General features: G+C 46.1%; 2 protein-coding genes across 2 annotated transcripts in view; one reads left to right on the top strand and one right to left on the bottom strand.

Annotated features, from left to right (window-relative positions):
* Positions 1-4,741: 4,741 nt before the first annotated feature.
* LOC100752109 (apolipoprotein L6-like) lies at positions 4,742-11,998 on the bottom strand. The gene is made up of 4 exons (XM_027403911.2): positions 11,986-11,998; positions 9,040-9,166; positions 8,461-8,565; positions 4,742-5,606 (listed from the first exon to the last, which is right to left on the bottom strand). Exons 1-4 carry the CDS (start codon positions 11,996-11,998, stop codon positions 4,742-4,744), a joined length of 1,110 nt encoding a protein of 369 aa, XP_027259712.1.
* A 7,807-nt stretch (positions 11,999-19,805) lies between these two features.
* LOC100767439 (apolipoprotein L3) overlaps positions 19,806-27,515 on the top strand; it is a 50,153-nt gene continuing 42,443 nt past the window's right edge. Inside the window, exons 1-2 of the mRNA XM_035438804.1 lie at positions 19,806-19,833; positions 21,318-21,408. Coding sequence (XP_035294695.1) covers positions 19,806-19,833; positions 21,318-21,408 — 119 coding nt within the window. The remainder of the gene's footprint in view (positions 19,834-21,317; positions 21,409-27,515) is intronic.

Here is a 27,515-nt window from a genome sequence, read left to right on the forward strand (position 1 = left end):
AGGGTCAACCTAGCTCTGTGCAGCTGCACTGTGGGCTCCCTGTCCTCTCAGCACACAGAAGGATCCTGTTGTTACAGCTCTTCACATGGGAGGAAAGGGAACCAGAACCTGGGGACATGGTTGAACATGCCTACACACTTCTCACTTGTCTCAAATGAGTTCTTGAGTCCTGTCTCTTACAAGGAGACTTTTGACTCTGGTTTCTTCACACTAGGCTTTCCAAGCTAACTTTAAGGAGCACCTACTGTGTGCTGACCATATTCTAAGCACTCCATGTGCATGATACTGTTCCTCTTATACTAAATTTCAATAACAATGGCACTAAATCAGGAAGGGGTAACTAACTTGCCAAAGTCACATAACTAGCTGATAATAAAGTGGTCCTGCCAGCTATGGAAATCCTAAGCAAGACAGTGGCCTCCTGTCCTGGTAGGATCCAGGGCAAAGTTGATCAGCTGAAAAAGTTGTGCCATGAGAAGGGATTGAATGTGCACATGAGAGCGATGAGGAGCAACGTTCTGGCATCTGGACGTAGAAACTGTGTGTAGCAATGGTAATAGCTAATATCAATGGAGGGAATATGGCCCATGGGAGTGGACTCCATGGTAGGGCTCATGGCTCCATGGGGAGGAGCCCCTGACTGTGCACACTTACTCTGTCTACACTCAGCCTCTTGCCCTGAGCCAACCATGTGATTGATACTTGAATCTGTTTCCTGAGGATCTCACAACTGTAATCCCACTTGAGGGCTTTCCTCAGAATGGCATCACTGTCCACCCTGTACATAGTACTCTGTGGGAGAGTGGTGCCCACAGCCCTTTCCTTCCTTTTGTATTTACTTTTTTATTTATGTCATATGGACAACCATGGAACAAGGCCACTATCAACTTTACCCAGCAGGGATAGGAAAGTCAACTCTAGAAACCCATCCTGAAACTTGTCAGGGTTCTTCAAAAATCTCCTATAGTTTTTCCTTGCAAAGCACTGAACTTATCTTAATGGAGATATAGCGGGGAAGAGGGTGAGGTGTGAATGTCATCACGATGTCCACGTAGACGGATTGCAGACAATATGCATGCTAATAGACTTTGCTTCCCGCTGTGTCTGAGTTTCAGAGATGGCTTGGGGAAGACTCTGACATGATGAGTAGTTTAACTTGTTGAATGAGTAAAGTTCTGAGGGGTCTATTAAGAAGTGGGGTATACTTAGAGACAATGGGTCACTGGGTGCTTGTCATTAAATGTTGTATCTTGGCTGTGTCTCCTTCCTGTCACTCCTTTTGCTTCCTGATTGCCATGTGGTAAACAGCTTTTCTTTGTCATGCCTGCCCAAAAAGATTGACCTCAGAACACACTTCAATCATATTTGTTTTGACTGCACTCATTTCCATGTGCTTACTGTAGTCTTTGACCATTAGTCACAGATAAGGGTTCCTGGAGCCATTGGGACAATCAAGGTAAAGAATTTTCTATCACCACAAAGTGACACTCTGGTGTCAATCTTTCAGGGTCCTGTACCTTCCCGGTACAGGGTACAACAACCACCCAACTCTTGACTTCATCCAGTATTTTTCATTTCAGTAGTTTACTTTTGTAACTAGAATCATGGATGTTATAACTCACTACAATTGGCTGTATTTTGACTAAGCACTTGCCATTGACAGCCATGTGCAGTGCTGAGGGCACCCTTAATTCTCCCCTTTTCATGGCTGAGGAATCACAGCTCAAGATGAGGACCCTCCTCATCTTCCCCACGTACCAGGACACCCTGAGAGTTCTGAACTGCATGCAATACCCCTCCAGGGGCAACAGCTGAAGACAGAGTCCTGTTTCCTGTCACTGGTGTCCGGCAGGGACATTGCAGCTCCTCTTCTGCACTGTCCTTACTTTCACAAGTCTGTCTCTTTCAAGGGCATCTACTCATCTTTGAGGCTTCCCCCTCTCTCTTTCTCTCTCTCTCTCTATGTGTGTGTGTGTCTTTGTGACTGGCTCTCTCTGTCTCTTTGCCTTTCTCTCTCTCTCTCTTGTTTTTTCGAGAGTAGGTTGCTCTGTGTAACAGTCCTGGGTATCCCGGAACTCACTTTGTAGACCAAGGTGGTATAGGACTCACTCAGATCTGCCTGCCTCTGCCTCACAACAGGTTTCTTTCCATAAGCTTTTCTTTTTTAATCATTTTATATTTTAAAACAATCTTTTTTTCATTTTATTTACCAATCCCCTTTCCTGCTCCCCCTACTTTCCCCTACTCCATCTCCCCTCCACTCTTCAGAAAAGGTAAGGCTTCCCATGGGGAGTCAACAAAGTCTGGCACATGACTTTGAGGCAGGACCAAGGCCCTCCCTGCTGTTTCTAGGCTTATCAAGATAACACTCTAAAGAGAGTTGACTCCAAAAGGCCAGTTCAAGCACTAGGGATAAATCCTGGTTCCACTGCCAGTGGCCCCACAGACTGCCCAAGCCACACAACTGTCACCCACATTCAGAGGACCTAGTTTGGTTCTATGCAAGTTCCCCTGCTGTCAATCCAGAGTCAGTGAGCTCCCACTAACTCAGGTCAGCTGTTCCTATAGATATCCCCAAAAATAGTCTTGACCCCTTTTGCTCATTTTATTGCTCCTCTCTCTCTTGGACTGGACTGTGGGACCTCAGCCCAGTGCTTAGGTGTGGATACCCATATCTGCCTCCATCAGTTGCTGGATGAAGGTTCTATGAATTTAACTCAGGTAGTCACCAATCTGATTATAGGGGAAGGCCAGTTCATGCACCCTCTCCTCTAATGCTTAGGGTCTTAGCTGTGATTATCCTTGTGGATTCCTGGGAATTTCTCTAGTTAGGTTTTTCTTTTGTTAAGAGTAAATTTAAAACCTGAGATACATTATTACATCACATAAATTAATTTTAAGTTACTTTTAAATGTATCTCAATTTTTTAACTTTTCTGCTACCTACTAGATTACTTTTGTCACCCATAAAGCAATGCTGTATCTATGGGAGTCACAACAGGCCATCTCATTTCTCCCCCAAAACTCATCATGGCTTGTTTCTCTCATTTGCAAAAGAAGGATTTGTTCCTAAGTGGGCAGAACTATGGAGATGAGGGGCCCTGGACTGGAAGCCTACAGGGAGCTATCTGGACACTGGAACCTAACGTTCCAGTGGTCTTTCATTCAAAGAGATTTGGTGTAGTGGTTTCTACAGTCCTGAGAGCCAGGAAGAATGCAATGACAGGGGTACAAGCCTTTCAAGTAATCAGTGTACCAAAGGACCAGTCTGACAAAGTCAGGAGAGAGTACAGGGGTTCAAGAACAAAGATGTGATGATCTCTGATGATGGCTCTTGAGTTAGTTAAGGGACAGAGGCTGAGCACATGGCAGTGTTCACCAACATGGGCACATGGCTCAACAGCAGAGAGGACTCAATGAACTTGACACTGTGGAGCAAGTTGCTAGGCAGGTCAGGACACAGGTAGCTTTCTTTCCCAAGTTCATCCAGGACTCCATTCTCTCACTGCTCTGCACCCCAGGGAGGTGGTTACAACCACATCAAACTTTCCCTTAGCCAGATGATCCAGCCCAAGGAAGGACAGAAGGGGCTGTGGAACACAAGAATGTTTCTCTAACAAATAAGGCCTAGAATTCACACAGGTCATTCTGAGCCTAGTGTTCAGAACTTGGGAAGAAGGGTGCCTGAGCTGCAAGGGAAAGATGACACGGCTCACTGTTGCAGCCTCAGGGTGCATCTGTGGTCAGAAGGAAAGGGCAACAAAAAGAAGGAAAATGGTTCTTGCATAAATTTGAAATATTCTTGTTAAACCACAATAAAGAAAACAATTTTAAGAGAAGATGATAAAATTCAGAAGGCAAATATCAATGTTCTATATTCAACAATCTAGAAACACATGGTATCATTTCCAGAAAATACACAAAGCAAGACCATGTCAGTGTTTACAAATTTATTCTTCAAATATTATTGAACAGGTGTAGCCTTCCTGTGCATGTCAGCAGATCTCATGCAACTACAGCAGATTTTAAACTTCAGTAGGAATTAAACCTTGAGAATTTCCCAAGAGTCTAGTAGCAGAGAGCAGAACCTACCAGCCATATCCTGTCACCTCTCCTTCTTCGAAGCATCCACGGCTGCCACATAGGACAAGAACCTGTGATGACTGTACAGATGATGTTCCATGGACTCTTTCCTTTATAGCCTCTGAGCATTTCCCCCAAGGTTGCCATCACTACCTCATGACAAACCATGAACAAAGAAGGGGTTCACATCCAGAGTCTGATTGCCAGAGGTGGAAATATTTGGAGACACACAGAGTTAGGTTGAACTAGGAAGGAGGAGATGGTCTCTATGCAAACAACCAGAAAGCAGTGGGAAAGTTGGCAGCTCAGTGGACTGAGAGGATGGTGAGCCTCAATTAGGAGCAGTGTGGGGGCCTGACTGAGGAGTAGCCATGCTGTGTCTTAGTCAGGACCTGGATGTGATCCCCAGCCTGGGGTCTTGGTCCTTATGTGGGTTGTTAGAGATTGTTGGAGATAAAAGTTGGGGTGTAGTAGGAGGTCACAAGCCTGTTCCATCTGTGTTCTGGATTCAATTCTCTCAGTGTGGCCTCTCCCTCTGGCAGGCACTACCACCATAATAACATTGCTGTTAAGAGGATACAGTCAGGAGTTATTACATGTGCATGGCTCTGTCTAGTACATCCTCCATCCCCAGTCCCCTGAGCTGCACTAAGAAGAGGTTACTGAGTCAGGCTGTCATGGACCTGGATGAGTTCCTGCAACTTCTGCTCCAGGTCCCGAGCCTGCTTCCGCAGCTCTGCAGCAGACTCAGCCTTCGCTCCCTCATGCAAATGCTTTGAGTCTTCCACAAGGCTGACCACATCCAACACAAGGGAGAGGCCTGCTGTGGCTGCACCCATGATTCTGGCTCTTTTGGTCATTGCCAGAGCAGTGCCTCCAAAGGCTTTCTGCACCTGTTTTGTTTTTTGGGCTGACACTGTCCCTGTTGTCATGAGACGCTTGGCATTATTAGCTAGGTGAGGGTTGGCTTTGGCCAGCTTGATGGCATCCATGTTCTTCTTGATGACTTTCAGGTTCTGGAATGAATTCTTAGAAACAGAAACAAGCCTGGGGGTGCTCTTTTCCAAAATTTCTTTAATGGCGTTCGCTGTGTCTTTGTTGGTTGGCACCAGCTGGCTAGCTTCAGCTTCCACTAACGCTGTGCTTACCTTTTCCACAATGCTTGTGGAAACACTCGTCACAGCTGCTGCTGCTCCCAGACCTAAGCCTGTGGCTGAAAGTCCTAGACTGACTCCTGCTGTCACAGGTGCCAGAGCAATGCCAAGGATTGTCAGGATACTAGACACAGCACTGGTGGAGCTGGCCACCACTTGTGTGATGGTGCAGTCCCTGTGCACCTTGTCAACCTTGTCTGCAAGGTCATGGAGCTTCCTGATGTGCTGCTCAAGCTCCAGTTTCACCTGAGGATAAACATCCAAAAACCATTTGTTCTCCTCAAGCGCTCTTTGGAGATGACATTCATCGTCTACATCACTATTCACTATGGTGTCACCAAGAGCTTCACTCAAGGCATCTTCCTTGTCCCTGTAACAGGAGAGACCCACTTAGTGAGGAACACAGCTTGTGAAGTAAGGTCTGTCCTGTGGAAATCACAGAGCATTTGTTGTGATGAAATGAAGGAGAGTGTTACAGCTGTAGAGGATCTTTCCTTCATTGATGAGCAGGTTTGACCCACCGTTCCATCTTTAATTGTTAAGGGCACAATGTATTAAAAATGATCGTAGGCTGGAGAGATGGCTCAGAGGTTAAGAGAACTGAATGCTCTTCCAGATGGTCCTGAGTTCAATTCCCAGTAACCACATGGTGGCTCACAACCATCTGTAATGAGAATGTGGTGCCTTCTTCTGGCCTGCAGGCTGACATGCAGGCAGAGCACTGCATATATAATAAATAAATAAATCTTTTAAAAAATGATCGTAATGTGTCCTGTTAATTTTTTTTTATTTAATGTGTTTGAATGTTTTGCCTGTAGAGTGTGAGTACGCACGCACGTGTGTGTGTTTGTGTGTGTTTGTGTGTGTGTGTGTGAGTATGTGTGTGTGAGTATGTGTGTGTGAGTATGTGTGTGTGTAGCATGTGCAAGCCTGGTGCCAGTGGAGGGCAGAAGAAGGAATTGGATTCTGGACCCCGAATTACAGACAGTTGTGAGTCACCATGAGGCTGCTGGGAACTGGACCTCAGTCATCTGGAAGAGCTTTCAGTGCTCCTAACCCCTGAGCCATCTCTAGACCCTTAACACACCCTGTGTTGCTAGACATTTAATAAAGATGCCTTCCCCTCAAGGTCAAGGTCATCACTACCAACACCCTTCTCTGTAGGAACTCTAAAACAAACACAGAGGAGTGAGGTTAGAGAAAAACTAACCCTTTATTTTAGGGAAGGTTATTGTTCTCAGAAGAGTTCACTGTTCCCAAAGAAAAGCCTCCTCTTGTCTTCATCTACTGGGAACTGATCTGCCTACCCTGCAGTGTCCTGCTGCTCAAGGATGTCCACGTTAGTTAGGGGACTTGGGATTTGAAGGTCTGCAAATGCACCTCCCTAAGAGAGAAACCCTACATGGGACATTGTTTGAGCTGCACGTCTTTTTGCACTGCAGGTGTGTACACTGAGCTGATGTGGCCTCTCACAGGAAGACCCATCCACTCAAAACAGCACTAAAGTTCCTTCCTGCTGTGAGCAGAAGATAAAGAAACCTGAGTGGATTCCTCATTTACATGTGGGTCCCATGCCCATCTCACTGTGCCTCTGCAAGTGTTTCAGTAGCAGGCAAAACTGAGAACTCAAACCACATAGGCTCCCTAGCCCTACATGAATGATTTCTCAGCCTGAGAAAGGTGATGTGTGGTGGGACTTTGCTGTCATTTCTGACCTCCAAAGGAAGTAGACACTAAGGACATGAACTGTAGGAAGGAAGGAGACCCCCGGTCACTCCTGGGGACTGTGTACGTGATCAAAGCCCAATAATCTTCTGAACAGTGAGGTTTACATAGACAAATCATTTTCCTTGAGAAAACGTTATAAAGCTTTTCTAAACTGCTCCTGATGTGGTTTGATCTTGGCTTACCATGTCTTTCCTGTGCATGGTGGGCATTCCCTGCCCAGGCTTGTCAAGAATCCTAAGTTAGGTTGTGAGAACACTCTACCTTTGAAACTTGATACTCGATACTCGTTCAAGTTTCCATGTCTAACTTCCATGTGTGTGTGTTAGGCCTTGACTTCCCTCAGGAGGAATCCCATGCGGTCAGCTTCACAGTGCCCCTAGTCTCTGCTATCTACTGTCCCTAAGTCACTTTGTCTGCTTGAGTCCCCACCTGACTGTATATCCAGAATTGTTCTGTCTCTTTCCCTTAGAGGAACAGTCCTGAGCAGTATCTTTCTACTGTTAACCTGTGTCAGAATAATTACTCGCTCCCTGGGATCTTTCTTGGTGTGCAACACTGCATGTGAACTCACAGACTGCACCGAGTCCTTAAGGCCCTTGGAGTGTACTGTGGATGTGGCTAAGTTGGTAAAATGTTTGCCATGCACACATGTGGAGCAGAGTTCAGTCTTCCAGAGTCCACATTGAAAAGCCAGGTGCTGGCCATGGCCTTCAATCCCTGATTGGGGATGCAGAGTCACGAGAATCCCTTGTGCTCTCTGGACAGCTATTGTAGTCAAATTGATGACTTCCAGGTAGATAAAGGTGATTGTTATTTTTAAAGGTGTTGGAGGGATGGCTCATTCTCTCAGATCATGCACTTCTATCGCAGAAAAAGTGGCTTTGGTTCTCTGCATTCACACTTGGTGCCTCACAGTGGCAGAGAGGGGTTCTGAGGTCCCCTTTTGTCCTTCACCATTAACCCTGTAGATTAGGGATCTCTTTCATGCCCTGGCTTAAGGTCATTACTTTGTTTCCTTAAAGGGTCTATGTTCAAATGCAGCCACCTTGGTTAGTGTTTGTCAACTGAGTTTAGGAACACAACTGAGTCCCTCCCACATTATTGAAGTACCTCACCTGACAGGCGCTCATAAACACATTTAAACAGTTTGCCCTGATGCCATTCAAGTTCCTTCCTTCCTTCCTTCCTTCCTTCCTTCCTTCCTTCCTTCCTTCCTTCCTTCCTTCTTTCCTTCTTTCTTTCTTTTTCCTTTCTTGTTTTTTCTAGACAGGGTTTGTCTGTGTAGCCCTGGCTGTCCTGGGACTCACTCTGTAGACCAGACTGTCCTGGAACTCACAGAGATCCACCTGCCTTGCCTCTGCCTCCCAAGTGCTGGGATTAAAGGTATGTGCCACCACCACCTGGTACCATTGAAGCTCTTATACACAGTCCCATAACCCTGTTCTTTTTTCCCCCCAACCAAAGAGAAAAAGCTCAATGAGTCTGTGACCGAGTACCTCTCTGTCTTGCCCTGTAGGTCATTTTGGAGTTCATCTTCATATTCTACATCAGGATCAGCAATGATCTTACTAAGAGCTTCATGCAAGAACATTTCCTCTTCTCTGTAACAGGAGAGAAAGATGAAGTGAGGAAGACAGGTTGTAATATATGCTCTCTGAAGTGCAAGAAACACACACAGAGACTAAAAACAAAACCTTTTATAAAAATCAACTTTCTCTGAACACCTACTATGTGCTGGCCTGTGTGCAGTCCATATGCTGAACCCTCCATATGTATCCTCTTATTTTTCTTACAATGAAGTACAATGCTCTCAAATAAATCAGAATGTAAGAAACTAAGTTCTCATGGTCACAGGAAGAGCCATGGCAGAAACAACCTTGTCCACTGTGGTTGTCATCTATCTCTCCTTAATCAGAAGCTGTTCCCTGATACTGAACAGCATCAATGTAGTATTTCCTGAGAAGGGACACCCTGGACCCCAACTACTGGTTTTCCTGGGCAGAATATTCCTGTCCAGAAAAAGACAACACAGCATGGGCTCTGGTGGCATTGCTAGCATCCACGAGGTAGATGACCTGGACAAACCAGTTCCTTCCACAAGCTGTTTCCACAGCTCCTCTTCAGTCAGCAGGAGCTTCAGGTCCTCTGTGCTCCTTGTGTCCAGGAGGTACAAAAACACATTCTCCATGAAGTCTTTTCTCTCTAGATGGGAAGGAAAGGGGATATGGATGGCTAGAGGTGTCACTAGTAGTAGAGGCTGAGTTGTGTCCCTTAACTCATTTGTAAAAGCTCTAACCCCAGGTGACTCTATTTGGGGACAGAGCTGTTAAGGATCCAAGGGAGGTTGTGAGTGAGGTCCCTAATCCATGTTATTAGTGTCCTCATAGCAACCAGAAGAAACTCCCTCTCTCCCTTTCCCTCCTTCTCTATCTTCCCTCCTCTCCCCTTTCTCTCTTTCCTTGCCTCTCTTCAACTCTCCAGACACATAAGAGAGGCCACAGGGTACAGGTTCCTCTGCCAACCAGGAAGAGAGGGCTCCCCAGTGACATCCTGCATCACTTTGATTGTGGAAGCTGGGTTCCAGAGCAGTGAGAAGAGGTATTTTCTTTTTAAGCCACCTACCTAGTGTCACTTAGTGATGGCATCTTGAGATGACCAGAGCTGTGTCATTGTGATTTGCAGATACACATGTCCTTTTCAGCTCAGAACAAGTAGAAAGTGAGCCCCTCTTCCCCAGGAAGAGGGAGAGTCCAGTGATGGCTTCCTTTTACTGTGTGCCTGTGGCATAGTCCTTGAATGTGACTTTTCTCCTTGATCTTTATTTTGTGTATGGGAATATTTGCCTGCTTGTATGTATGTCTATGCACCATGTGAGTGTCTGGTGCCCAAGGAGGGCCTTGGATCCCCTGGAGTTGCAGTTACAGACTGCTGTGAGCCTGATGTGGGTGTTGGGAACTGAACCCATGTCCTCTGCAAGAGCAGCAAATTTTTTTAACCTCTGAATCACTCTCTAGCCCCAAAGGTGACTTTTGACACCTGAATGGTTACTTATTAACCCTGAGTTTCAATCCACTGGACTTATAAATATCTTGGAGATCAGTAGCCCTCCATTTGGGTGGTTTGTGAGGGAGCTTCCAGATATTAGTAGATCCTAAGTGATCTGAGCCAATGTTTGGTTCAAAGACTGAGGTGAGGCACCATGGGAAGTGGGGCCTGGCTGGAGTCTTAGGGTGGGTGTGCATCTTGTCTTGGCCCTTTCCTGTTACTGCTTTGTCTGCTTTTTGTGTGCCATGATGTGAACTGTGTACCTGTCTTTCTTACAATTATCATACAATATTTTAAGCAAAACAAATCTATTCTCATTAGTCAAAATATGACCAGAGTAAAAAGAAAATAAAAACAATATAAAAACAATCCCCCAAAACACTTAAAAAGAAACAGCCCAGTGGTGATGGTGCATGCATTTATTTCTAGGTCTTGGAAGGCAGAGACAGGCAGATCTTTGTCAGTTTAAGGGCAGCCTGGTCTACAAAGTGAGTTCTAGGATGCCATGGTGCTTACACAGAGAATCCCTGTCTCAAAAAACAAAAACAAAACAAAACAAAACAAAAGGGTCAAAAACAAAAAGAAACAAACAAAAAATGATCAAAGTGGGTAGTTTAATTTTTAATATGCTTAATATGCATTTTAAACTATGCCTGCATGTATGTCTGTGTGATGGTGTCAGATCCCCTGGAATTGGAGTTATAGACACTTGCTAGCTTCCGTGTGTGTGCTAGGAACTGAACCCAGATCCTATGGAAGAGCAGCGCAGTCTTCTCAACCATTGAGCCATCTCTCCAGCCCTGTGTATCACTAGTTTTAACAAGTAGCTTTTAGTGAATGATTGAATGAATGAATGCATAGAATGAATAGAAGTCAATAGAAGAATTTTAAAAGGAAATGGAGGCAGCAGAGTGGTGTATGCCTTTAATCCCAGCACTAGGGAGGCTAAGGCAGGTAGATTGCTGTGATTTGAGGCCAGGAGAAGACAGGGGACACAGCGATTGGAAGACTTGTGTAGATATGGCTGGTGTTGGGTGGTTCCTTTGTGTAGAGTGGTTCGTGGGTGTAGGGTGATTCCTGGTGTAGGGTTTTTTCTTGGTATAGGAGGCTTCTTGGTGTTGAAGATTGTTCCTGGGTGTAGGGTGGTTACTGGTTAGGAGCCAACTGAAGGTGGAGGTTTTGCTTCTGTTTTTTTCCCCCCTCCTTTCATCTTCAACTTCATACTTTTAAATGAGAAAAGAAGCCATCAGGCCCCACCCCCCTTCAGGCACAGAAGGTAAACAAGCACTTTCCTGCAGGGCAGGACAGGAGCCTTAAGAACCTGCAATGGGCATTGGATCCATTGGAATTAATGGTGTCCAGGGAAAGGAGGCTACCAACAAGGAGGGCTGGCTATACAGCAGGCACTGGTCTGCCTGTTTGTTATTCTGATCCTCAGAACAACATGGGGACACTCAGCCTGCAGATATAGGTAATTTGAGGTGACAGTTTCCAGGTAACAGAGATGGACTGTGGGGCCAGACTCCCTGAGGTACAGTAGCTTCCTGATGAGGACATTAGGAAATTGGTTTCCTGAGCTGGAGCCTGCTGGGCTCCCTCCTCTGGGCCAGTGCCTCAGGATCAGCTGAGAGCAAACCTCCATGAGGGGGCGGGAGCTGTCTCCCATCTCAACCTTCCTGCCTCCTGTTCTCTCCCTCCCTTCCGCCCTCCCTCCTTCCTTCCCTCCCCCCTCCCTCCCTCCCCCTCTTCCTCCCTTCCTGGCTTCCATTTTTCAGGTTTGGTATTGAGGAGCCTCCTGAGAATTTACCCTATACAAGACCAGGAAGGGGGCCTCTCTGACCCAGGCCTGGGGGTCTCTCTATGGTCGATCCCCCTTGGGGTTCTCCTCTTGTATCTTTGACTCCTCAGCAGGCACTCAGCAGGGAGCCTCTGGCTGTCCTAGGCCATGAGCAACAGCAAAGAACAAGACTGATTACCTGGGGAGCCCATGACAGCTGCTGGTCTTGGTGTCACTCAGGGGATCCTGGCAGGTTTTCTTACAGCTCAGCAGGTGTCCAGGCTGCTGCAGTAAAAAAAACCTGTGGGACAGAATGGGGACAGCTGCTGTGACCTGACCAAGGGTTTTGGTGACCCACAGGTCATTCAACATGACTGGCTGCCAAGGACAGAAAGAACTTGACCCAAAGTATGTATTAAATAGCTCTGTGACTGCTATTTAAAGAAGTCTGTCTTGTGGCTCCAGCCCTGCTACCCTCTCTCCAGCCAAGGCAGAGGACTCCTGTCCTGTTTGGGACAATGGAGAAGGTGTCAGTTTAGGACACTGCTGTGGAGAAACAACAGACCTTGCACACAGAATGAGAGATGGTGAGGAATTTTCTGGTACCAATCTTGGTGTGGGAACTGTGTTTGTATTAATAGTAATGTTTTTCTCTCCCTTCCTTCTTTCCTTCCTTTCTTCTATTTTCTTTTTTCTATCTTCCTTTTCTCTTTCTCTCTCCCAGACTTTCCTTCCCATCCTACCACCTCCTTCCCTTCCTTCCTTTCTGTCTGTCTGGTTATTTTTTTTTTTTTTTTGACACTGGGATTCTCCATGGAGCCCTGACTGTCCTGGAACTTAGTCTAAAGTCCAGGCTGTCCTCAAATACAGAGATCTGCCTGTCTTTGCTTCAAGAGTGCTGGGATTAAAGGTATGCACCACTACCACCTGGCTGTAATTTCTTATACTGACTGTCTTATTCCTTATTCTATTGCTGTATGGAGCCAGCATGGACAATAAAACTCTTGATAAAGAAAGCTTCCTTCCTCAATAGATCTGTATTAAAGGCATGTCTTCCCATATCAAAGATCAGGAATAGAAGTGGGTCTTCTCACCTCAAATTAAGTCAAATCCCCTCTCAGTGTCTTGCATTTGGGTTTTAATTTGATTTTAGATGTAGTCAATTTGACAATGAAGACTAGCCATTACACCACTCAACCAGAGTCCACTAATTCCAGAGGAGCTCTGCCACCCAGACACAGAAATTGTTAGTAAATAAACACTATTAGAAACTCTTGGGAGAAAGGTTGAAACCCAGCTTTGTTGTGTGCTTGTGTTTAAGTGCACTGTAATGGGATGTTGTTTAAATCAATGAAAAAATTTAAATTGTTTTCACCATCTATATCCCAAGTCCTTAATGGTTCTGGGATCCAGGATGTGGGGCCTGGTCTCTTCCCTCTGAACATCTCTAGAATTAGAAACAAGCTCAGTCTTCCTGGTACCCACTTTCCCATGGGCTCTGTGTCTTGTGTGTGCCAGGCATCTGAATACCAAGGAGAGCAGTGTCCTGCTAGGGATGAGCAGAGCAGTGAACCCTAACTCTGTTTATCAGGTGAAAAAGCAACATTCTGAGAGGGAAAATGCTGTACACAATGTCACACAGCTTATTCTGATTTTGAGAGGAAAATGGGATTTTAATATTTCCAAAATTTCTCAAATATTCTTTGCTCTTGTGGACACATAGGATACCCCTCCCTGGATTCTGTCCTTGGATTTCTCAAATACACAATGACTCTGTTTACAGGGTTGTGCACCATGTTATCTAGATCCCAAGCTGGTACTCTTTCCCACCCAGCACACAGAACACCCTCTGCTCCTGACTACATTCACACACTGAAGAGAGACTGGACAAGGCCAGGGGACACAGGCTGATATCCACTGACAAGGTTCCTTCTAGCATCTGGAACAGGACACTCTTTTTTGGGCCAAGTTTCCACCATGGGTCATGGCACGCACACTCTGAGAGAGTCATGGTGCAATCTCTGTGTTCCTTTGCCTCTCAAGTTCACCTTTGCCACCATTTCTTCATGTGGCAACAATACCCTAGGGCCAACTCCAGGCTGGTCCTCACACAAGGATGGATGGACTCTGGGCTCTCTGCTCTCTCCAACCAGATCATTCATTGCCTCCATTTCCCAGAGGGCATCCTGAAAGCCACCTTCCCTCTGAGGGGCCCTAGTCATATATCAGGAGGTCTGGAACTAAGACAAACCCCTTGGTGATCCCATATGAGGGGTGTCCTACAGTCCCTTGTGCTGACTTCTGAGGGAGAGGAAAAAGCAGCCAGATTCCAACCTAGATGCAAGTTCAGCCAAGGGTGATGAACCTGTGATCTAGCCACTGCCTAAATCACATTTACAGAATGGGACAATTGTGCTTTCAAGAGTGGCTGTGGGCATGGACAGATACCTCCCTACTTCTGAAAGAATCTTCTCCTGGCTGAGTTAGATATGACACAGCTATCCTTAGCAGTGTGTCCAGTCCCCAGTTATGCATCTGAGTCACAGCCAGAGGCAAGTGAAGGGCCATTGTGCCCAGCCTGAGTAGGGCAAGCAGGGTCACACCTGCTGAGCAGCTGATGATCCAGTGGACACCCAGACAATCCACTCACTGGGTACCACCCTCATCTTTCCCTCTTCACATACCTGCCATTGAATCAACCACAGACCATTCTCATCTCACAATGCAGGGTGAATCTTTGTGATCTCAGCCTCTATGTGTCATTCCACAGCTCTGCTGGGCCCTGTCCCTCCTCTGTGTACAGGCCTCTCTCCCTATCACCTCACCTGGCTTCTTGGGGCACAGAATGTGACTCCAAGGTCAGAAATGAATGTGGATGGTGTAAATGAAAGTTTCTAGAAGGAATCCCAACTGAGGTTTCTAAGAGCCCAAATAGCTAATGAGAACTTGAAGACCTGTGGAGAGGGTGGAATGTTGCAGATCAAGAGCTTAATGACAGCTTGTCTGTGATGGTCTTAGTCTCCATATATCCATTCTTTGCCACTTTTGTGTTGGTCTTAACACCTCATGACTAAGAGATAAAAACCATTAGGGATGTATTAGCTTAGAAGACCACTAGCTTCCACCAACTCACAAGCTGAAAACGTCAACAGACGACATCCAAGGCTGGTAACCATCTCTGATGTTTCCACAAATGTCTTGGAAATGTGTTCAGTTATTGCTCTCTTTCATCTGTTATCCTAAAAACTTCATGAAATGGCTTCCATGTTGGAAGATGGACTTTTGTGTAACAGAACTCTGTGTTCCTGGGCAATGGTCCTCACATTTGGCTCTAGAATGAACTGTGTCTTACCCCTTTGAGTGTTTTATTTTTGTGTTGACAATGGCAATGAGCAGCCGCCTCCCAACCCTAAGCCCAGGCTTGGGCCTTGATGTCAGTTCATGGGCTTCTTTGTCCCTGCATCAATTTAGCCACTGTCCCAGGTGGAGGAACAGATTCAGTTCACCTAGGCTGTGGATCTCCTCCCTGTGAGGGAGAACCTAGCTCATCATAGATGGTGAGAGAAAGGACCCGTGGTGTAAACTCTAAGCTCTGTGCTCTAGGCCAATGATATTAGGCTGACTGCTCCCCACCCTCCTCCCCCAAATCTCTTAGGAACATATGTAAGGCATGATCTGTTAAGCTGGGTTGCCACCAAGGCCATTACTGCTTTCCCAACTTAACCCTTTCCAGTCCTCATACTGCCTACAGCTTAAACTGAGTATACAAAAACTGTAAAATAAGGTTAATTTCCTTGAGTTTTTCCTCTACAGGAAAAATTCCTCAGACCTGGGTCTGATCTCTGAAGGCCGGGTGCTCTGTGTGACAACTGAAGATTAAAAGTGCTTATGTCTGACAGCCATAGACCAACTGCTTCTGCACCCCAAGAACCACCCAAACTTCAAACAACTGTCTAAGTAAGTCTCTGCCATTTTAACAACACAAAAACTATTTAAATTATATCTCCTATTGGAAGTTATGCTTCTCAGATCTCTTATGACATTGATGACTAACTGGAGAGTCAACAACAACAAGCACCCAGCTGCCTGTCAGTCCGGTTTACCTTGCTGACAGGCTTCACACAAGGAAATATTGAGAGCTTCTGCATGGCTGAGAAAGCAATCTCAGGTACATAAATCCAAGAAATAATTCAGACAAGTCTGAACCCTGTCACTTCCTCTGGTGCCTCACACAGGCCCTACTTTAATATGAAATTCTTGACCCCGCCAACTTCCTCCTTTCAAAGTTTTCCTTTTCCATCCTTCTCCTCATTCCCTCATGCCCTACTCCCTCACTAGCAAGGGATGTCCTCTCCAAAGTCGACATACATTTCGTCTTCTCCCCTTACAACAGCTCCCAGGACACTCCTGCACCCCCCTCTTCCTTTCCTCAGCCTCGTTTATTCCCCCCACTCTCTAAATCCCCCAACTCTCCTGTCCCTTGCCCACTTCTTGAGTCAACCCCATTGTCTGGGGTAAAACCACCCCTTCTCCCGAAGCACATCATACTCAAAGACCCTCTGCTTACATCTCCAACCCCCAATTCTCCTTGGTAGGGGAGAAAGGGAGGGAGAAGGGAACTGGAATTGTCATGTAATTCAATCTTGTTTCTAATTCAGATAAAAATATGATAAAAAACCCTGACAAACAGCACACACACACACACACACACACACACACACACACACACACACACACACACAAAGTCACTCTCCTCTGAAGCCTCAGGTTCCTCACAAGGACCGACCCAGAGTGAGGGTTCAGAGACAGGTTGGGTGAAAAAACTCTGGGTCCTCATATCTCAAACAAAACAAAACAAAAACAAAAACAAAAACCAGCCCTTGTCTTCATTCTGCTTACGTCATATCACTCAGAGCCACCTTTGGGTGTCCAGGCCCCAAGAACAGAGAGTCCTGGTCTCTTGTCCCCCATCTTATTATTTCCTCCATTTCCTATGAGGAGGACCACTGACAACAGACATCCCTTTGAGGTCTCTTGAGCAACTCTCAGGCATCCTGGCACACAGGCTGAGCCCCATAGGTTGTATGGTCTCATTTGAGGAGCCCCTCGCCCTGTCTTATGCTTAGGGTAGATAGAAAGAGGGGAGCAGCTTGACCCCAACCTGCTGCAAGGTCAGCTTCATTGCTGCTGTGTCTGTGACCCGAGGCAGATGCTGACCTTGCTGAACTTATCAAGAAAATGGGTCCACAATCCTCTTTCAGAGTGGCAGTGGGGGTATGCAGTGTGAGAGCTTAGATATTCCCCAACTTACCAGGAACCTCCAACAGGCTGAGTACTGATGGGTACTGATGAGTACTGAGTACAGTCTTAAGCTGTGTGGAAACCGTGACCAGCTGTGCATCCAAGTGATAACTGAATGTGGTCTCCTGCTGATATACCCACACCAGAAAGTGAAAGAGAAAGCCACACTTCCAAGGAACTCACACAACACAGGGAACTTGCTGCTTGTTGGATGGAACCCTCATCCCATGCTTCCTGCTGACCCACTCACTCAAAGGAGTGACCTTAGGACTGCCTTTCTAGGTTCTTCTTTCCTTAGCCCATTTCAACTGGGGTCTCTGTGGTCTGGAGGGAAAAGACCTGCCACCACCAACTAGGGGACCCTCCACAGATCCCTCCCTGTCCCTCCTGGACTCTGTTCATTGCCCCACCTGCAGCCTCAGCTCCACCCCCACCTCCTGGGTCCTGTTGGTGCTGACCTTGGTGCTGCCCAGCATGGTGTGCATGGCATCTGGACATCTGCTTTCCTGTGTTCTCCTTCCAGGAGCTCCTGCTCTGAATCACTGAGTATCACATTCTCTCAGTGTAGCAGGCCCCAAACCTTAGGAGGCCTCCAAACCATAGCACAACTGACTCCATGATGGAGCCACCGTTGAGGCCATAAAACCCAGCACATAGTCAGCATCACCTGACAAACGGAAAATGAAGTCCTAAACCATCAAAATCCATGGTTTTCCCAGAATTGCTCTTTCACTTCTGTAGTTATGCTCCTGGCTAACTGTTCTTGTTAACTGAAATATATCAACACAGGATGGATTTTGTGCTTAAAAGCTCATCCCACACTGGGATTCTGAACACTGTTGTAGTTGGTGGCAGGCTAACAAAGACTTACTATTGGCTTAAACCCATGTCTGAGCAGTCTTCTCTCATGGATACCCCACAACATTTCTGGAGGTCCCACAGATATACAGATATCCCTAGAGACACCAGCAGTCTCAGATCCCCTCAGAGTGGGAATGAGTGCAATGGTCAAGGAGCTCCAAGGGAACAGGAAACCTGATGTTGCAGGGCCCCAGGACTCCCTTTGATAAATCCCTGCCTAATGCTTAGGGGGTGTTGACACCTCCACCAGAAAAGGAGACATATTAGAATGTCACCTGGACGCCAGGCATTGGTGGTACTTGCCTTTATTCCCAGCACTTGGGAGGCAGAGACAGGCGGAGCTTTGTGAGTTTGAGACTAGCCTGGTCTACAAGAGCTAGTTCTAGGACAGCCTCCAAAGCCACAGAGAAACCCTGTCTCAGGAAAAAAAAAAAGAATGTCACCTGGTCTGTCACCTCTGGAGGTATGTCTGGTTAAGATACCTTCTGTTTAGTACACAGAGAGAGATCAGACATGGCCACTGATTGGTGTCCAGGATCAGTGTGAGACATCACCAGACTCCCCTGGTCTGCTCAGGTGTATGAATGTGTGGCGGTCACCCCTGGTTGTCTTTACTGTGTGTCTCTCTTGTGTTTCTGTCAGAAAAGTTTCCCTTTATTGACCTGACCAGTGATTTTCTCTGGTGTGAGACACCCACCTTTCCCTGCTAATGACCCGTGTCTTCTTGTCGGTGACCTGAATCCTTTTGGTTCTGTGAGGTAACACAGAGAAACACAAAAACCTCTGTCTGTCCCACTCCAAGAACGCTTTCTTGTTTTTTTGGCTGACTCCCACTCATGGTCGGAGTCAGTCTCAGACCCTGTTTAGAGGTGGGGAGGGGCAGGGCTCTAACGGAGGGGTGGGGGGACTGACATCTAAGCAGAATGCACACAAGGAGAAATAGTTTCCAAAGCCACACACTTCCTCTACCCCCCCTTCTCTAAGCTGTTCCCTGGGAATGGGAAAAGTTTCCCCCAGCAAAAGAGGAAGTTCCACTCCTTCCTCTTTCATGATTCATGTGTCTTTTCCAACAAACAACCTGTGTAATTGCAAAACTCAAAACCTATCACTCTCTGAAAAAAGTAGAACCCCCCCCCAGACCTTGAAGGCTGGGGACTAGTGCAGGACAATTCTGCCTGTACAGAACGGATTTTACCTTCTGTCCAACACTGCACAAGGGGACTTTTAAATTAATTTTGGTAGGTCCTTTTTAGAAGGAGTAATGACAGCTGTTACTGAGTCAGTCCCAGATATTAGTTAATATAATATCATATATTAATTAATATAAATGTTAAAAATGTAAAGGTATAAATAGGTCACAGTTGCTGGAGACAACTCAAAGACATTTAACATCAGAAAACTGATTGAGAGATGAGATCTTTGATGTAAACTGAAAGCCACCATCACCTTCTCTGATGATGAGACACAGTTGGACTTACAGATTCTGTCAGAAGAATGTCCCCTAGCTGAAAGTCCTGCCCCCAATTAAAGGATAAGTTTGGACTATCTTTTGGAATTGCAATTCCTGGGGATATGGGCAGAAACCAACCCCCCCAGGACTGGTCCAACTCCCAGTTCCTATAATTGTTCAACTAATCAGTTCAGCTACTCTCGTAAGATTAAACAATACCCAATGACTCTGGAAACAAAAAGGGAAGTTGTGGTCCACACTGGCAGGCTTAGAGAGACAGGCATCCTGGGGCCCTGCCAGTCACCCTGGATTACACCTCTCCTGCCTGTGAAGAAGCCCAGGACCTCTGGTTCTCATGAACCTTATTCTTCCAGAGAAACAGGTGTATACACTCTTGGACTTCAAGGATGCATTCTTCAGCCTCCATGGGCAAAGGTGAGTCAACCCATTTTTGCTTTTACATGGGCACACCCAGAGAGAGGTTACAGCAGACAACTTACCTGGACCAGGTTGCCCCAAAGATTTGAAAATTCTCCAACCTTGCTTGATGAACACCAAATGCTGATCTCTGTTCTTCCATCAGAGGTTTCCTGAGACCACACTCTCACAGTGTATAGTCTAACCATACCTCCTCCTAACCTCTAAAGCTAAAATAAATTATAAAAGGGCCACTGAAGGACTGCTGCAAGAGTGACAGGCCTTGGGCTACAGAATGTTAGCTAGGAAAGCCGAACTCTGTACAGTAGAGGCTACCTGTAGGGAGAGACCCCATACCTGTATCGATGACCTCGCCTGGCTGGGCGTGGTCACAGGTATGTAAAGGGTAGGATAAAGGCAACTGATTGTATACTTCAAAGATATATTGACCTCAGTATGGAAACCAGGACATTGTTACATTGGGGAAGGGGTTTTGCCTTTGTTTCCACAGGAGAAGAAAAGCTTTGGATACCATCAAAGTTGATCAAGATTCAGGTCGTAAAGGAAAAACATCTCAATAAGGAGAAATGACAGGTCATCCACTAAGGTCTATCTCACGAACTGTATCGAAACCTCACAAAGGAAAGGGAAGTGTTTTGTTCTTATTCTCACAGGAAAACTCATCTCCAGAAATCAAAAAAGACACTGCATGGGTAGATACCTGAAGAAGAGAGGATAGCTATTCAAAAAGAACCATCAAACAAAACACAATTGTCATATGGTAAACTCTAGAACTGTCTCTATATTAAATTTATTTCTCTTTACTTCCTAGTCCCTATCAATTAAAGCAGTGTTGGCTTTAGAGTTGGATTTGGCTTTCCTCCTCTAAATCCAAGCATGTTGTTAAAATAAGATTCAGAGTTTCTGTACTATATCAAGAAGCCAATTGATGTAAAACAGAAAAAGAAAAAAAATTAGGGACTGTCATAAATGAACTAGGATTAATGGCCTAAAGTACAACCAAACTGATGGTGACAAGTAAAGACAGCAATGTGGGGCCCATGACAAGAGTAGCCATGGAAGTCAGCAGGAAAGTGGACTGTATCTTTGTGTTGGATGAGGACAACCAGAAGCTCCTATTTAGAACGTGTGACTTTCAGCAGTGCCTCTACCATTGGTGTCCTTGAAGGCAGAGCTTTCAAAATCCCAAGACTGGTGCCAAATATCTCAGTGATCCACCTTGGGTCCTAAGCATTGTTCTGTTGGCCCAAATGGAAAAAACTCATCAGACGAGGGAGCCAATCTACACTCTTCTGATTGGTCAGAATAAAGTCATGTGACTTGTGCCTTGACTGCAGGTGGAGATCCTGTGTAAACAGGGTTAGTGCTACACTTTAATACTCTGTGACTTGTTTCCAAGGATCTATCAGCAAGGGCACAGCTCCTTCAGTTCACAGCCTTGTGTCCACAGGAGAATCTATGTCAGCTCTTCTCACCTCCAGGGGTCTGCATGGTGGACACAGACTCTATTCTGAAGGTCAGTTTGCAGTTTGCCCGCTGTTTCAAGTCCACGCTGGATGAATGTTCCTTCAGGTAAGTCCCAGATCTTGTCCAGATGAAAAAAGCACAGAGTTGGTACAATTCCACCTCACATATTTGGAGGAATTTACCTGTGACGTTAGACAGTACTTGAAGTCAGGCATGGCAGTACTCATGTGTAATCACATCAACAGGAGGTGAGGCAGGTGTGGATCGCCGTGAGTTTGAGATCTGCCAGAGAGGCTCAGGTTAGCCAGGGCACATAGTGATATCCTTTCTCAAAACGCAAAATATAGAATGTGCTTTCAGGAAATTTCTCTGTTTCATTTCCTGAATTCAGCTATTTCACGGCTGCAACAGAAACAAGGCCTGACCACAGTTGATTCCCCAAAACTGAAAATCTCTCTCACCCACTAAGCAAGCTGCTACTTGTTCTGTGCACATGGAACTCACCAGATGGTCAGGGTTCTAGAAAGTTAAGTGACAGCACGAGCTGGCTGTCGTCCTGCTGGGATAAACATCTGGACAATGACTTCAATATGCACCAGTGTGTGAGAAAAGTCCAGGGTCAGATGGTCAGAATAGAAACTGGATGCCAGGTTCAAGAGGCAGAGACACCTCCATAGTCTCTCAGTCTGCCATTGCTCTTCAGTCAAGCAAGTGAATGGTAACTTTCCTCTGTGTTTGGGATGCTGGCATAGGCCTTCTCATGTGATCCTTTTCTTCAGGACATCTGAATCTCATTCTCTACCACAAACAGATACTTACTGTACTCGATCTTACCTTCATGTGATGATTCACACAGATAAGGGCCCTGGATTCCCTGTTCAATTCAGTTCCCCTTGACAACTCACTGAGCTGCTCCCTATCTGAAGGTGTCCTGCAAAATAGTTCACACCCCACACTCACCACTGCTTCACCCTGAACCCGTGGCTGTCATCAAGGGCTCACTGTGATCGAGGATTCCTTGTAAGTATGACCCCTATGGTTGTCATTGGTCATAGAGAAGTCATGGCTGCTGGACTTGTTAAGGGAGAACTCAGCATCAGGCCTGCAAGGTCTACTTACCTTCCCACTTTGGAACAGAACAATGTTATTGTAAGATCAAATGTAAGTTATAAATCACTCCATGAGATGGGAAAATGAGGTCAGATTCTTAGATCAGGAGATGGGAGGCAACATGAGAAACCTGGATGAAGGAAGCTATGAGAACAAAGACATAGATGTCATCAGGCCATTTCACAGAGCAGCATGAGGAGCCTGCAGTGCCCAGTGAGTCCCTTTGTGTCTATAGCACTGCTGAAGAAGTCTCCTGTTCCTGTGGTCCCCTGTGGCCTGCAGTTGGTGCTTCCATTTCTTTTTTTTTTTTCCAATACTAAAACTTTCATTAAGTTTTAAAAACAAAATGTACTTAGAAGCTTGCAAATAAATAACAATACCACACATGAGATTTAACCAGATCCAAAGCCTATTCAACCTCAAGAGCATATTTACTGTTAGATGATTCTTCCATTTCTCCTGAAGAAGTCCACAGAGCCACGGTCACCTTCTTGCCTCTCGTCTGAATAACATGTTTCACTTCTTGGTCAGTTGTCATCTATTTCCTGCTTCACAGTTTGCCTAGATGTCCCCTGAAGACTGAGTGCACCAGGTACCACGTACGGAAGTTCCCTGCACTTGATGAAGGAACTCCCTCCAAAGCTGTGCCCTTGATGCAAGGATGCTGTAGTGCTGTGTGAGCAGAGCTTCCTTGGGTAGGAAGTAACAGAAGTGAACTCTGGCTGACATGGACAGAATGAGCACCAGTGATGGGAACCAGGGCATTCAGAGGATGGAAAAGAACAAAACCTATTCCAGTCCCTGACAAGAGACCTTGTCAGACATATTGGGCCAGAGATGGCTCCACCACCAGGAACTTAGGGACACTTGCCCTTTGCTGTACAATGTCCTTTTAAATGTTTCAAATTCTTAGGAAACAGAATAGTTAGTGTCAGGCGAGTGGATGCTAGAGCAAGGCTAAGATACTAGGAAGTGAGCTGAATGATAGAGACACACTCTAGGGACATCACAAGTCAAGACACGCATGAACATGTGCTTACTCCACACAGTCAAGCCCTGAGCTACAGACATACATGTCCACCCTTCTCATTAAACACATGTTTCTTGCCCCTGTCATAGATTCTTAGAGAGGGAGATAAAGGTGGGGATATGATGAAGAGAGGGAGGAAGAGAAGGGAGAGAGAGATTACACAAATATGCCTCTATTCCCATGCTGATGGAACACCCAGATACTTTCTGCCTGCATTTAAATGTCAGGTCAAAGGGACAGGCTGCTAACATAATTCAGGGTCTATATGTGTGTTCATGTCTGTGTTTAAGGATGTCCATCTGAGTGTGTACATGTTTATATGTGAGTGTGTTTGTGCATACATGTATTTATGTGTGTGAATGCATACGTGTGTGTGCGTGTGTGTGTGTGTGCATGTGCAAATTGGTACAAGAGAGATTATAACCCGACACTGCTTCTCTGACACATTGTAACATCATTTCCACCAGTGTCTGGCTGTAGGAAAGACTTTGAGAGTCTGTGGACTAATGAGTGGCATCAGTAATGGGGAACCAGTCAGAGCCTCTGTCAATCTTCACTAGTCACAGGCCACATGGACTCTCAGCAGCAATCCCATGGTATGTGAGTGCCTTGACTCACCTGAGACTCAGAGCAAGGACGGAGGGATGAAAATCTCATTCTGAGACTGTGGGGTGGAGGCATGTCGCTTCTGTTAGGTCAGAGAGTGGACAACTGGAATCAAGAAGCCCTGAATGCAAGCCCAGCTCCACCACTCAGAAAAGTGAGACCTGTCCCCAAGCCTGAGTCTCACCCCTGTCCCCTGGGAAACAAGGACAGACATTTGCATCACTTTGACAGTTTTTAAAGCCCCTGTGACCACGTGTGGGAAACGATTTCACAAACTCTTGTAGAGGGTAACCCATTTGTGATTTGAAAGACTCAATATTCTCCATTTGTAGTTAAATATACATAATGTAAAGCTTGCCATGGTCACCATGGCTGAGTGTGCACTGTAGCAACAGGTACAGCACTCACCTTGTGAGCAAGCATTACCATCCAGATTAGAAGCTTGGTCTACTTCTAGCAGTAGGAAAAGACCTGAGTTGGCTTTTGGGAACCCATTCCCCATGCTGGGTTGCTTCACCCAACTTGATGCAGTGGGGGGAGTTTGGTCCTGCCTCAACATGATGTGTCATGCTTTGTTGACTCCCATGGGAGGCCTGCCCCTTTCTGCATGGAGGAGGAGGGGCAGCAGGGGGGAGGGAGGAGAGAGCAGGAGGAGAGGATGGAGGGGAAACTGGTCAGTATGTAAAATAAATGGAAAAAAATTTAATTAAAAAAAAACTCACCCCAGCTTGCAGTGACACATGCTCTGTAAAGTCATCACGACTCCTTCCCCTCAACCACACGGATCCTCTGCAGGACCTCCCTGACCAAGGTCCTCATGTGAGATGTGCTGGTCTGTGTGCAGCACACTGCACTTGCTCTGATGCCCTTGAGCTTTGTCCAGGTTTAGCACTGCCAGACTCTCCTGCTTCTTTAATGGGGAAGAACCTCTCATATGTGTACTGTTGCATTTTCATGTCCATTTGTGCGTCAGTGGACACTCATCGCCTTGCTGTGAGTGTGGGAGGGAAACGTCTTCCTGTTCTTTTCTGGTTTTCTCGGAAGTGGGAGACTGGATCACAGGACAACTCTGTAGTTTGTGTTTATCCTCTCCCTGATTACCACAGTCAAGAGTCACAGATTTCAAGGCCATGCTGTGAGCTGGCAGTGACATCGGCCAAACCTCCCTGGTGACTGTGGACTGTAGTGGTGCCCTTGGCCCGATGCAGGGCTGCCTGTTGTGGTGGCTCCCCCGGCTCCTTCTTGACCCCCTTCCCATCTTCTCCATCTATGTGGGAATCTACTGAACTTGAGGCCTCATCCTCTCTCTCTGTCTAAAGTTCACTGGCAGCTCCTTCAGTACTCAGTGGAGTTCAAGGTGAATGCCAGGCTCTGGGTCAGTTTCTGATCCTGTTTAAACTGAAATCCCAAAGCTGCTGTGTCCACTCAGAAAATGTGTCTAATGCTCCTGACCTGTGTGGGCATTGTATGCACCACACAGAGGGAGTTACCTGCACTTCAACATGGGAATACTGTGATGTGGGGTCAACCTGTTGTCTTACATGTGAATCTAATTTGTCATGATGTTTCTACATTACTCAAGCCTGATGCTCTATGTGAGCAAAGAAAATTAGCATAGTCCTGATGATGAGTGTGGAAGCCAGGCTGCAGTGGCAGCATCATTCCCCTTCCCAGGCAGTCACCCAGCAATGGGGTCCAATTTCCTTCCCTGTGCTTTGCAGTCCTGGAAGGTTTGTCTGTGTTGATGCCTTGTGTGACTTCACATGTCCCATGTCATATGCTCAGTTGAAAAACCCTTGTCCCCTCCATGGTCCCTAGAGAAAGGGAGGATGTCGAGAAAATGAGCCTCTGTTCTGAGGCAGCCGGTGCAGTATCCATCTTGTCTGAGCTCTGTCCTTTTCAGGATGTAAGCTGTGCAATGGTGACCACAGTGGCCATGTGCCTTGGCTGCTGACCCCTCTAAGCTCCAGTAGGTGGTGCTGGTGTTCACCCTCTGCCTCCCAAAGCCATTTCAGGGTTATTTCAGTTGCATTAAGTCACACACCCCATTATTATTATTATTGTTGTTGTTGTTGTTGTTGTTTATTTAGTCTACATTCCAGCCACAGCCTCTTCCCAGTCCTCCCCTCCCAGTCCCTCTCATACATCCCCCCCCCCCACTCCCCAGTCCCCTTCCCTTCCATCACCAACCAGGAAAGGGCAGGTCTCCTACGAGTAGCAATAAAACATGGCATATCAAATTGCAGTAAGACTAAGCACCTTCCCTTGTATTTAGGCTGGGCAAGGCAACCCAGTATAAGGAATAGTGTTCCAAAATCCTGCAAAAGAGTTAGAGAGAGCCCTTGTTCATACTGTTAGGAGTTACACAACTATAACATATATGGAAAAAAGAAGTATAATTAGTGCAAGATAATAGGATACTGCTGCTGTGGACACCTGGATTCAGTGAAAGAGAGAGGGAATGAAAGAACGAGGCAGTAAGGCTCAGCAGGGGATAACAAACTGTGGTGGAAGAATTCATAGAGCTAAGTGACTACTAGATAGTGAAGTATGGATGGAGATAAGTGGCCAGTATAGATCTATGAAAAAGTGTTGATGATGATGATGATAAAGATCACATCCCATTGGCTGCAATTGCCTCTGGAGCAAAGATCTTTTCAGCATCCCAACCTCTGATGTGGCAGCCACCCTGGGTGACATTTCTTGCCATGTCACTGGGCACCTGAGCTGTTCTTTATTAGATCTTCAGGATGGGCCCTGCTTGCGTACCGGGAGATTGAAATTCTTATCTGTCTCTTTCAGCCGAATCTGCAGTCAGATCCCACAGTCCCACTCTGGCTCTATTCAGGGGGTTTGTGGTCATGATCCACTTCACTCTGTATTCTGATATGTGGGTCTCCATCATGGCAGGCCCCACAGCTCCCGTGACATTTTCATGGTTCTGCATCTCACCATGGTTTCCTCTGACCGGTCGAGATAAAGTTATGCGGATGAAAGAAGAAAGAACTGAGAACAAGAAAGGCTACAGAAAAAAAATAACTTTAAAAAAGAAAAATGTGCTCACAAGTGTCTACTGTTTAAATGTGGATCTTGGCTTGAGTCTTAACTGCTTCCTGAATTATGGTATGAAAGCCATTACCTCTCCACACACCTGTTCCCACCTGGAAAAAGATCACAGCCCACCCCCCCATTATCAACAATGACTGATGTGTCGATTTGACAAAACACTGATGTGTTTAGTGTTTCAAACATGATTCTAGAACTCCAAATACATGGTAAATTTAGAGTTGCCAGCAGTAGCATGAAGATCTAGTGTCATCTGCTATCCTTCTCTGAGAAGCTGGATTGGGATGGCCATCAAGGACCTACAAGTGGGATGACGCCCACCTTGATGTAATGGCCAGTTGGTCCCTGGATTCCAGCCTTGCTTGAAGTTCCTTCTGTTAGGAGAAAGGGAGAACTATTC

The sequence above is a fragment of the Cricetulus griseus genome, chromosome 2 (genome assembly GCF_003668045.3).
Source record: "Cricetulus griseus strain 17A/GY chromosome 2, alternate assembly CriGri-PICRH-1.0, whole genome shotgun sequence".
NCBI lineage: Eukaryota > Metazoa > Chordata > Mammalia > Rodentia > Cricetidae > Cricetulus > Cricetulus griseus.

What these genes read in the sequence shown, in the direction of transcription:
- LOC100752109 (XM_027403911.2), bottom strand. An exon ending in GAAGGAACTGGTTTGTCCAG is followed by an intron (nt 8,566 to 9,039) that starts GTCATCTACCTC and finishes CTCCTGTTACAG; the next exon opens with AGAAGAGGAAATGTTCTTGC. An exon ending in CTACAGGGCAAGACAGAGAG is followed by an intron (nt 5,607 to 8,460) that starts GTACTCGGTCAC and finishes CTCCTGTTACAG; the next exon opens with GGACAAGGAAGATGCCTTGA.